The 12,287-nt window shown below is 50.8% G+C and overlaps 1 protein-coding gene across 2 annotated transcripts in view; it reads right to left on the bottom strand.

Annotated features, from left to right (window-relative positions):
* Window positions 1-7,917, bottom strand: part of Slc41a3 (solute carrier family 41 member 3) — a 41,775-nt gene extending 33,858 nt beyond the window's left edge. The window contains exons 1-2 of one of the 2 annotated variants that reach the window (XM_055617511.1): window positions 7,823-7,917; window positions 1,007-1,309 (exon numbers count right to left, since the gene is read on the bottom strand). In XM_055617511.1, coding sequence (XP_055473486.1) covers window positions 1,007-1,279 — 273 coding nt within the window. In that variant the 5' untranslated portion in view covers window positions 1,280-1,309; window positions 7,823-7,917. The remainder of the gene's footprint in view (window positions 1-1,006; window positions 1,310-7,822) is intronic. The other variant, XM_055617513.1, reaches the window with a different exon arrangement.
* Window positions 7,918-12,287: the final 4,370 nt, after the last annotated feature.

The raw sequence follows: 12,287 nt of genomic DNA, 5'->3' as shown, positions 1-12,287 counted from the left end.
TGTGTGTGTGTGTGTGTGTGTGTGTGTGTGTGTGTGTGTGTGTGTGTATGCAGGTGCTCTAAGGCCAAAGGAAGCTGTGGGTGTCCTCTATCACTCTTGGCCTTATTTCTTTGAGACAAGGCCTGTTGCTAAACCTGCTTGCCACTTAGGCCAGGAGAGCTGAGCTCCCAGGATCTGTCTCCATTCACCAATTCTGGGTTTATCTGGGTTGGAGGTGCACCTGTAGCTTTGCACAGCTTCTGCAGGTCTGCACTCTCCCCATGGAGCTGTCTCCCCATCTCCTGGCAGACTGTTAGAGTAACCTGCCCACAAGGGTTGGGAAACGGGTATCCCCTACAGTTTTCCCTGGACTGAGAAGGAGATGCGGGGACAGCCATCCAAGCCACAGGCAGATCCTCAGACCTGGCAGTTCTGCTTGCAGCAGTAACCCAACTGACTGCCTCAGGTGTGTGGGACACTGCTTCTTAAGCTCACTCACGGCAGCGTTCGATAGTGAGGCTACGTTAAGCTGTTACTATAGGCTGGACTGTGTCCCTTCCAGTGTAAGTCTTGGAAGGCCAAGGCTTGGGACGTAATTATTTCTGGAGACAGGGCCTTTAAAAGAAATGCGTCAATGAGGTCACTGGCACGGACATAATCCAACATGACTGGTACCCATAAAAAGAAAAGGACACCAATGGGAGGCCTCGGAGGAAACCACCTTGCAACACCTTGATACTGGGCTTCCAGTCTCTGCAATGGAAGCAAATTAGCTTTCTGCTCCTTACTCCCTCACTAGAACAACATGAGACAGGAAGTGGTCCAGTGAATCTAGGTGGACCTGTAGGCTGGAGACAAAGGTCCCTGAGTCCAGCCACTATCCTGCTATGCTTAACTTGGGTTAAACTGAAGAAACGTCACCCAGCACATAGAAAAGGTAGTGTATACAGATAGTTCCCATCCCTTCTGATGACCTAACCTGCCCACTCTGTCAGGTTCCCCTGCCCCCGGCTAGCTGTCTTCTCACCTGGAAATAGTTCAGGAGCAAGCCAGCCCAGGATAGCCCCAGGCCTGCAAGCAGGAAGGGAATCAACACTTGGAAGCCAATGACCAGGTGGCTTTCCCTACTTTGCTCGCCTTCCAGGGATTTGGTGTCCACTCTTTGGCTCTCAGAGACCCGTGGATGTCCATCTTCGGAAGCCTCTGAGAGTCTTTCTGCCCGGTTGCTGGCTGGTGGCCCCAGCTCCTTTGGCCTGCCACAGCCTTCCAGCCTCCGCTGTCGGGCCTCTGTCCCTTCCATCGGCACACGGCTGAGCCCAGCAGCCCTGACCTGGGAGACACAAAGTGACAGCACTGAAGGGTAGAACTCCTGACTCCCCAGGACCTCTCAGACTCTATACCTGGCAGCCACCATTCAGAGCTGGCCTTCACTGCCTCCAACACCCCAATTTTCTGCAGTCTAATGTCACTGAGGATGAAACACACCCATCGAAGGATCTCTAAACTGCATTGGTGCCAACAAAGTTGAGACTCTCCCTCAACTAGCCAATCAAAAACCTGACCCGGTGCTGATGGGGAGCAGAACACTTATGTAGCATGGACTGGCTTCTATCCTCAATACCAACATACAACATGAATAGTGAATGAATGAATGAATGAATGAATGAATGAATGAATGAACGAATGAACACACAGCAAGAAATACAGTCAGAACATTTGTCAGAACTCCGGGAAGTTAGCCAAGGCTTATAGCAACCCAAGGATTATCAGGAACACTGTGACCTTCATCAGATTAGTGACATTGCAACTCCGTCGGTCTCATTGCCTCTAGCCTGGAAGATAGGTGGCTGGGAGGGTTAAATCTCTCTGCCAACGTGATTAGATTAAGAAGTGCCCGGGCATTGCAGAGGCATGCCGTGTGGAGATGTTTAAACCTTTCTGTGGGCTGAGGTCTAAGACGGAATAAAAAGAAAGGTGCTTTCCAGACTACCCAGAAGCAGGCAAGCTCCCACCGGCAAAGCTGTGTGCCTTCCACCATGACAGCTCCAGCCTGTGTGCCCGGGCGCCTTCCCCCATGGTGCGCTGCACTCTGACACCTGAGCAAAAACAAATACCCATTATGGTGCTTCTGTCAAGTATTTGTTCAGAACAGTGAGGAAAGAAACTGAAACCCTGGTCTACACCTTGTGGGAAGGCAGCAGCCAGAGCTCCTTGGCTCCAGAAGAATCCTGGTCCTTGTACCCATAAGAAGTTCTGGGGACACTCCCTCTGCAGGCTTTCTGGAGACCCCTAATGCTAAAAACCTCTGAAACAATAACAGACTGATGAAAAGGTTCAAAAGCAAAAGCTGAGGAGTGAGACATCCACAGGGGCAGGAGATGCTCCAAGGTCATGTGGGAACGCACTAGGGCTCGTGTCCAGCGTGAGAAACAAGTTCAGAAAATGGCTGACCAGCAGAGGGTAAAGGCTGAGAAGGAGTACTAAGGGCTCTAGCATGGGAGGGGCCTTGGGGGGCCCAGACTGCCCCTCAGTGGGGACTGTAGATGTGGTGGTGAGTCATAATGAATCCCTCGGCAACAGTGACACACAGAGCACAGAATGGTGTTCAATGTCTTCAGACGTCACCAGACAGTGGTCACAGCAAGTCCTCCTGAGAGGAGACATTCTCAGTCCCAGAAATGGCTCACTCTTGAGAGAACCCAGTTTTCAACAGCAAACGAGACATAAAAACAATTTCACTTCAGCACACATGAGACAGAGAAACAAGAAAGTACATCTCTGACAGGAAAAAACAGTTAACAGAAAGTGTCCCCAAGGAGGACCAGACACTGGCCTGGAGAAAACTTCAAGGTGGTTCTCTTAGCATGTCTAAAGAGCTCAAGGAGGCCCTTAGCTTGAACTGACAAAACTGGTGACAGGTGTGCACAACCTTGAAGATGCTCCCCTCAGGCAGAGAACACAAGCCCAAGGCCACGTGCATGATTTTGAAGGCAGGCCATGGCTGTGAGGACAGGGAGGCAGCAGTGGGTGGGGCTGTCTGTCACATGGGGCCTCACAAGGCCCTGTAGGAGAGAGGTGGGAATCAGGGCCATTGACCCTGGTAAGGCCTTCTGGGACTGAGGATTGCCCAGTACCCCAGAACACTGAGAAACGATGAGTCACCATTGAAGAATGTGTTGGCCACTACGAGATAATGGCCAAGCTCACTGTGATTCCAAAATAGTCCATCCAGTCTTCCCTAGGGGACAGGGATGAGAGCAGAAGAATGCCCGTGTGGACAAAAAAATGACCTGTGCCACATGCTTAGAGGACAGCCAGGTTCACGGCATCAAAGTGCTAAAACTAATGTGAACCTAAATGAAGCAACTCTATAAAAGTTATCCAAATTGTAGGCTTTCTCCCAGTGCTCTGGGACAATGAGTCCCATAACTTGGAGGAAGAGAAGTTAAAAAGAAGAAAATAATCGAGATAATGAGATGACCACAGGAGCATGGGAAAGCAAAGTGGAGTGGCTAAAGTGAAGGAGCGTCAGACCACCATGAGAGCCTACAGCAGCAGTGCCAGCATCAAGCAATAACAAATGGAGGGCAAATGAGCTGCACATAGCCCAGGCTGGCTCATACTGGATGGGTGGCTAAGGATGACTTTGAACTTCTGATCCTCCTTCCTCTTCCCCTGGAGTGCTGAGATTACAGGCATGCACTGTCGTGTTCATGTGGCGGGGGTGGGGGGTGGGTGGGGGGACTGAATCCAGCACTTTTACCGACTGAGCCACATCTGTTTCTAACCAGTCCATATATGCAAGGAAAATAACTGGACAGGAAAGCTGAACTAACCTAGTGCCATGGGATCACAGCTGCTAAGCACGTGTGGCCAGGAGAGATAAGCCATTAGAGAGGCCCCTGACTATTTTCCAAGAACTAGGGAACCAGAGGTGCAGGGACGCACACAGCTGGTGCGGCTTGCACAGGAAACACACCTGCCCGGTTCGATGGTCAGCACCTCAGAAGGCTGGAGTGGGATAATCAGCCCCAGAACTGAAGGTCAGCCCAGGCTACAGAGTGAGTTCTGTCTCAAGACAAAGGGCCTAACAAGCCTGCTGTCACTCCTGCTTGACCACTAATCACTGAGATTAAGGTCAGACACGAATGCGCTTCCAAATATACTAAGAAACAGGTCATGACGGAGAGGCGGGGCTTTCTCGACAGGCTGATCCAGACACCTGGGTCAGGTCGTGGTTCCTAGCCAAGTAGGCGGTGGATGACCAGACATCTACCACTACTGCTCAGGGAGGTTGCATTTCATTCCTGCTTGAATTTGGCGAGGCTCCTAAAACTCTAAACACACACACAAATAGCAGTGAAATTACAGAAATTAAGAAAATGGAAGAATTTTTCTGTTTTCCCTAGGTGTGTGTGTGGTGGTGCTAGGGAGTTCCAGGATGGCCTGTATAGGTGTCAGAACCCTCCAGTGTTCAGGTTCCTTATATACCACACCTTCTAGGCTGTGACAATGCCCGGCACAGGCTCGTGCTAGATAAATGGTTGTGTGTTGTTCAGCTAATATGACAAGCACAGGGCTCTGTTAATATTCAACAGATATAGCTATTTCTGCTGAATATATTCAGGTTCCAGATCAGCTGACTCTACAGACGAGGAACCCACAGACACAGAGGAGGACTAGATCGGCACTCCTACCATGTCGTTTGATACTTTCCAGCCAGTTTTACGGTGAGCAGATTATCGGAGGGGGTAGCTGTGTACCAACTGTGGACATGTTAAATCCATTACAGGAGTTGGATGTACCAATTATGGTTGTAATGAAGGGCTCAAAACACGATGTGATACAGTCAGCAATTAAATGTCCCGGGAAGAATAATATTCCGTTCTTAGTAAAAACACACGTTTGAGGAATTTGGGCAGTGTGCTGTGCAAATAAACGGGATGCAGCTACGGAGGACAGCAGGGAGTCAAACCCGGTCAACACACACAGTGTGAATCTAACAGGCAGATAGTTCCAGGTCTCAGAGCTTTGTTTAGGCTCCCTCTGCTGGCAGAGTAGAGTTTGGACATGGGGAACAGCCAGAGAGAAGGCAGACGGACCGAACAAACAAGAAAAAAATAAATTATAAAAGAAAGTCTTTTAATCCAAAATCATAAATTCCTAGAGAGTAGGGGAGATTAAATAGAATAAGAGAGCAAGAGTATCAAAGTTTAAATATACTGCAAGGGCAAAAGTCTGAACACAATTCACAAGACAGCGAATTTAGAACCATCAAGATGGCTAAGCAGGTAAAGGTGCTTGCCACAAAGCCTGACAACCTGAGTTCAATCCCTGGGACCCACATGGTGGGAGGAGAGCACTGACTGACTCTTTGAAATTGTGCTCTGACCTCCACAAGTGCACTGTTGCACACACACACGAGCAAGCAAACAAATAAATATGACTTTAAAACACTTAAAGTCTAGGAGAAAGTATCTGGTGCCAATAAAAATCACACAGCTGAGCGTGGACGATGAAAGGTTAGGCATGGAGTTCACTTGGGCAAAGTGAAGCTAGATCAGAAAGCAGCCAACTGCAACCTGGGGGAAGTGCCTTGCGTCTCCACCAGAAGGACCCAAGGCCTACACACACAAAAGGCCACACACCTGCCAACTGGTGGTGACCACTTGGCCTCGCAATCCTCACCGCACAGGCACATAAGTGGGTTCCAGACAGAGCCCTGGCCAGGGTGAACACTGGGGATCAAGTCAGTCACCTAAGCTGGCTCAGCCTAGCAGTCAGCATCCAGCAGTCATCTGTATCAGTTGGGGACATCCTCTGCTGCTGGGGGCCTCACCCCACGAAGGCAGCTGAAGGCCCCTCAGAGTCACTGGGAATGTTCAAGTGTTTAATGAATATAATGTTGCTGGTGTCATTAAAAATTAGACAGGTGAACAAACCAGGCCCCGTAGGACAAAGGAGAGGAGGTGGTGCCTATGAGGAGTGGGCAGTAGATTCAGGAAAACCTCTTTTTTTTTTTTTTTTTTTAGCTCAAGGTATGCAGGAGGCTTGGTGGAGGAGGGTACTGACTGGAAGGTGGGATCCTAGGGTGGACCCAGGGTCAGATAACCCCCTAAGTACACCAGAGAGTGTTTGTTCGCCTCGAGGGAGCACCTGCTATTCACCAGCCTCATAGCTCAATGCCAAGTGTGGAGTCCAAGAAACATCAGTCCTGGATACTAGTGATTAAAGATCCTCCCATGAATCAGCTGGCCTTGAAAGGGATGGGACAGGGCTGACTGTGGCCAGGGCCTGACATACCCTAGGAAGCCTCCTTAGCTGGCAACAGGGGTGGTCTGTCACTCAAACACCGAACACTACCATTAGGAAGCATCATAACTGCCCAGAGAAACGGGTGCCTGTGAGCACCCGTTCAGCGCTCGGGTACTAGCGTCCCTCTGTGGGGCCTGGTTCTGGCACAGCGTACAAAATGATGCTCACATAGCCGGGACAGGGAGATTCTAACCACGAGATGGGTGTGCTAAGTGTCTGGGATGGATGGAAAGACTCTTAGCTGCCCGGCGGGCAGCAACAAGGAAAACAGGTCTGGGCATCATCTCCTTAACTTTATAGAGAACACCCAGTGGGAGTGTACAGGAACCCAAACTCAGGGTTAGAATCCCAGTTTCTCCTCTTTGTAGACCTGTGACCTCGGGAGAGGGGTAACTCCTACTACCCGCTGCAGTGTTCAGATGGAGCATAGTAGAACCCTTTATCCAGTTGCCCCCTTAGAGGATTTGGTTACTGGCAACCATTCTTGCTCCAAAAGTATTAAGAGAACATTTCTAGAAATAAACAGCTCATAAGTTTTAAATTGGGTTCAGCGCTGAGCAGCACGGCTACCACCACACTCTATCCCTCCTAGGATGTGCACCATTCCTTTGTCCAGTGTATCCACGCCGCATAGGCCTCCCACCTGCTGGTTACCCTCACAACAGTTGTTAGGGGAGCGGTGCGGTTGACCAAGCAACCCTCATTCTAGGTAATAATGGCACAATAGTGTTGGTGACAGTTATATCACAGTCTAGCATTATACGTGTCCTGTCTTATTGGTTGTTCATCTTTTACTGTGCCCTAGTTCACAAACTGAACTCTACCCAGAGGTATGTATGTTAGGAAAACAATCTATATGTCTGGGTATCATTCCAGGATTCGGACATCCTCTGAGGAACATGTTGGTGCCTCCCTCAGATACAAGGAGATTACTACAACCTTCTGTAATGTGTTTTCCTTACAGGGCACTGAGCTTGTCTCCAGACCCCTCTGCACTCCTTTACATCCGCGGTTCTTAAACTACCGCGGTACCAGCAGCATAAAGCCAGCTCCAGGAAGCAGAGAACTAGATATCTGGGTCAGGCTAGAGAGGCTGCATCTCTAAGTGGTCTCTGGCGAAGACGCAGTTGAAAACCCTGAGTTTTTTTAAGCTCTCGAGAAAGGGTCTGGTGGACTGAGGTATTTATCCTCTCAAGTCTGAACGACCTCTAGCTTGGCAAGCCTGGGGAGTTTCCACTGAGCGCAGGTCAGCTCGTTGAGCCTGCTGTGGGTTGGGCAGGGATGCTGTCGGGGTGCTGAAGAAGTCAATCATAATCCCCAGAATCAGGCGCCCCGGTTTCACCATAGGCAGTGGAAGGGGATAAGCGGGGCCGGTCCCTGCAGACCTTTGGAGCAAGAGAGCCACAAACTGACCCGCCCCGTGTACCGCCGGGCTGACCCTGCGCCCCACGCCCCTTCCGGAGGCCCGTTGGTGCCTCTCTTTCCCTCGGCTTTCCCAGTTCCCAGTCTAGCTCCAGCCCGCGCTTACCGGTCCTCCCCCGGCGGCGAAGCGAGGCGGCGGGTCGCGCGCTTTGGCACCGCGGAAGCCTGCGGCGGGAGGAAGCGGGAAGGGCGGCCGGTGGGCCAGCCCCGCCCTGCCCAGGCGCCCGGACAGAGGGGCGGGGCCGCAGGGGCGGGGCCACGTGAGGGGCGGGGTTCACTGGGCGGGGCCAAATAATGGGCTGTAGCTTGGAAAACCCAGTTTTTAAAGCCTTTCAGTAAGGGTCTGGTGGACTGAGGTTTCCGTTTAACTCGCAAAGGCGCCCAGCTTGGCAACACTGGAGGTTTCCAATGAGCACAGGGAAGCTCGCTGAGCCTGCAGTGGGGTTTGTAGGGATGCTCCCTGGGTGCTGAAGGACCCAATGGCAAGCCTTAGGGGCTGGTCCGCTTGAGGGGAGGGACCAAGGGGGATCAGCTGGACCGGGGAGCAGGACTATGAGTAGGACGGGGCCACGGGCGGAGGCATGGCTGGGCTGCCGAGCTAAGTGCCACTGACCTCCAGGAGCACACTGCAAGGACCAGCTTCCCTCGGGGTGCAACAGCTGCCTGTTTTGTTTTCCAGCTGACATTTCTAGATGTTTCACCTTTAAGCATTTGGCTATGCGTCGTGGAAGTTCTGTCCTTCAATATGGCTATGATGCTCTCACACTTATCAAAAGTGGTAATTCCCAGTTCTCTGCACTTTTCTGCCCCTGTAGAGGGTTAAGTCGGGCTGATGGGAAGCGAGGGTCCTTTGCAACCTTTGCCTGTGGGGATAGCTGTGGACTACCCGAGCTGATAAGCCCTGGGAGACCCAGCAGTGGCGCGCAGAGCCTCGGTGGACACCAGCTCCTACAATTAATCCTATTGCTGCCTCCCACCCCCCACCCTTCCTGTTCTTTGCTGGTTTAGGAATTTTGAACCCTGGCTGGATTCTAAACAGCCAACTGCATCTGCAGAAACCTGCTGTGCAAGACCATAGTTTTCAAGAGAGAAGTAAATATAACAGATACAAAAAAGTATGCAAAGGGCAGGGCTGATACAAGACGGGACAGTTCCTGGAGTCTGTCCTCAGCAAATGAAAAACAAAACAAAGCAAAACAAAACACGGATGATAGCATTCCACATGTTAAAGAAGATTACAGACTGAATTGCTTACACTGTCAAAATGTAGTGTTGATCTCTGAGCCCCCAGAGTGATTGCATTTGTCAACAGGACTTATGTAAAGAGGTAACAGTAAATAAGGTCATAGGGTGCAGTCACAATAGGATCGGAGTCCTGTCTGGAAGACCAGACACCCTGAGAGCTCATTCTCCCTGTGTGCATGGAGGTAAGACATAGAAAGGCAGGACGAGGCATTACCAGGATGCCCTTGAAACTTGATTTTGGATTCCATGTTGGTTTGCCTTCTTAACTTATGCAAAGAAAAGGGTTTGTTTTGGCCCGTAGTTTTGGAGCCTTCATAAAGGTTTAACAGCAGAGCCTTAGGGAAGTGGGTTTAGTATGCTGGAAACCCAAGTAACTGGTGTCACAGTCTTGAAGGCAACAGCAGACTTCAGCCCCTCCTCCCTGAGACAGGACCCCAGCTCAAACCCTCTGCTTGAAGGCTGACCTAGAAAGCCCTGTGTGAGTACAGAGGGGAGGCAGAAGCAAAACAGGAGGTTCACTACCAACAGGCCAACAGTGTGAGTTCTGGGAACTCAGAGATACCTCACCTGAACCAGCAAAGATCAGGCCACCTGAAGCCAACACTTTAGGATGGCTCAGGGCTGAGCTGTAGCTTAGTGCCAGAGTACTTGCACAGGATACTCAGGGTCTCACACACACACACACACACACACACACACACACACAGAGAGAGAGAGAGAGAGAGAGAGAGAGAGGAGAGAGACTATCCTGTGGGTTATCTCTTAAATTTTGAGATAAGGTCTCATAGTCCTGGTTGACCTGGAACTTGCTATGTAAACCAGGCTGGCCTCAACCCCACAAAACTTGCCTTTGACTCCCGAGTGCAAGGATTTTAGCTCCGCCACACCACACCTGTCATAGCCTTTCAAACACTACATTTAAAATATCAATTTCACATGCAAAACGGAAAGCTCTACAAAAAAAAAAAAAAAATTGTTTTCTGATTAATTTGAAGATGCTTCAAGTCCACCCAGGGTGGCTCCTTTCCACTCCTCTCCTGATACCCAAGGGTGAGCTAAGGACCCCCACCCCCACCAGTCTTGTCTATCTAGGACACAATGCCATCCCTGGCTTTTGTTATAGATGGGTTAGTCCATCTTCACTCTGTCCTGTCAGGTCAAATGGTCTCCCAAAGATTGCCGCAGACAGCTGAGACCAGCCCCATAGAGGCCCTGACTGGCCAAGTCTGAAGCAGTACCCCACACCCTACCCCCCACCTCAGACCTCCCTGGAGGCTGTGTATGTGGCCACATGCTACCAGGAAGACAAGGCTGTCATTGGAAACCCACTAGTAATTTGCAAAACCATAAGGTACTAGCCCTTGGATTTTATGGCACCCACTGACACCATGGTGGCACCCATCACCATGAGAGGCTGGAGTGGGCAGAGCCGGCATTGCAGTTGCTGTTTTCAGGCAGGAAATTGAAGTGTGCCCACCAAAGGGTGTCGGGCAGTGTCAGATTTTAAAGGTTAGGTATGCTCCTGGCTTGTTAGCAAGCCTCTCCCTACAGGACCTGGGCTAGCCCCAAACTGAGAACTTCCAGGGACAACCACTTACCGTACTTCGCAGTGCGGACTCTGCCGTGGCCTCAGCACTGTCTAGAGGAGGAAGGTGGGACTCAGGAGTGGCTGTTCGGCTTGTAGGGCCACAGTAGGGACAGCTCACACATAAGTGCTGCTGCTGTCTTGCTGCAATCCTCAGAGACAGCACCCGGGTAGCTAAAATCCCCTCCCCTCAGGACTGACCTGAGGCCATGAGGAAACTGACCTGACGCTAAAGATAGGTTTAGCTGACTGCACATGAGGAGGAACTGGCAAGGGGAGGGTATCCCAGGGCAGCTGAGAGAGCCAGAACATAGGGTCTGCTCACAGGGCCCAGATCTTTCTCTTCAGGACCTTGCAAAGAGCTTGAATTATCTTATGTTTGGAGGGCAGCAGAATATGAAAAAGAAGAAATGCCAGAACAGAAAGACAAACCCTGTGGCATGTTTTAAATACTCCATGGAGTACATCCATCATACATGACAATGTGCTAGAATAGTGTCTGCAGATTATTAATGAGCATTCAAACATGTGTGCTGAGGATAGAACCCAGAGCCTCACACACCTAGATGACTGCTCTCCCACTGAGCTATCCCCAACCCAGAAAGACCTTTAGATGGCTGTGGGGCGTGCGCAAACGGTGCAGATTCGGGGATGTTTCTTTCCATCCCAGCTGAATGTGAACTCTGGGCTCACAGATTCAGCTCACCTTTGCTGAGAATGAAAAGCCTGTGGTTGAAAGTAGAAAGACCCTGAGATTTGCAAGATGAAGTTCTGGGAAAGGAAGGAGGTAAGAGTTGGAAATGATGGGTGGTGTTTAGTGTCACACCTTCAGTGATATATCCTTATCCCACTTATAAATGGGCAGTGGAAGTAAAGCACATCTTTCCCTTCTGTGGGCATCAGGAAGCAAGGTTGGACATGCCCAGAGCCCTTCAGAGAGGGGGAGAGGAGGCTGATGGAAATGCAGGAAAGAAATAATTGAGAAGCACCCCACCTCCACCCCACCACACACACAATAGGACCCAGAACAAGCCTCAAAGAGGGAGCCTCACATCTTAGACCTGTCAGAACAATTCTGAGGGGCTGCAGCCAAAGCCCTAGGGTGCAACCCATTTCATGCCCTGCACAGGAGTGAAAAAGCACACAGAGGGCATGCTCTAGATATCCCATTAGGAACTGGTGTCGCATAGCTGTGGCCTGAAAGGGAAGGCTCCGGGCTCATGCCCAGAGACTCAGGACCTGGGTTTCTGAGCACTGCGTGGGCTTCAAGGGTCTCATGGTTTGGGAAAGGAAAAGAAGCTCACAGTAGCCACAGCTCCCCAAGCAAGCTGGCTTCTGTGCTTCCGTGGGGAGCTGCTGCTGCTCCTTCACGAGACCGCAGCATGCGCAATACAAATGTGTGGAGAGGGAGGATTTAGCAGCCTGCACGGCATGCAGCACTCGCCCAGCTACCGTGGTTACCACTGCTACCAGTGTGCACACAGGCGGTTCACACAGCCGACTGTCCTTTGTCACACCTGGTCTGAGAACTATGCTGTCAGGCACTGTCACTGTGCACGCCACAGCAGTGCATACCCATGTAATCTAGATGGTCAAGGTCACTCGTTGGACATGATCTGCTGGCGACATCACTCCATGCACCTGATAGATGAGCCAACAAACACACCCCCACAGAGATGCACACACACACACACACACACACACACACACACACACACACACACGAACACACAGACTGCAA

This window comes from Psammomys obesus, unplaced genomic scaffold, assembly GCF_907164565.1.
Source record: "Psammomys obesus unplaced genomic scaffold, mPsaObe1.curated_primary_1811, whole genome shotgun sequence".
Lineage (NCBI taxonomy): Eukaryota > Metazoa > Chordata > Mammalia > Rodentia > Muridae > Psammomys > Psammomys obesus.
The sequence above is the reverse complement of the archived record's forward strand: the minus strand, read 5'-3'. Positions and strand labels throughout refer to the sequence as shown.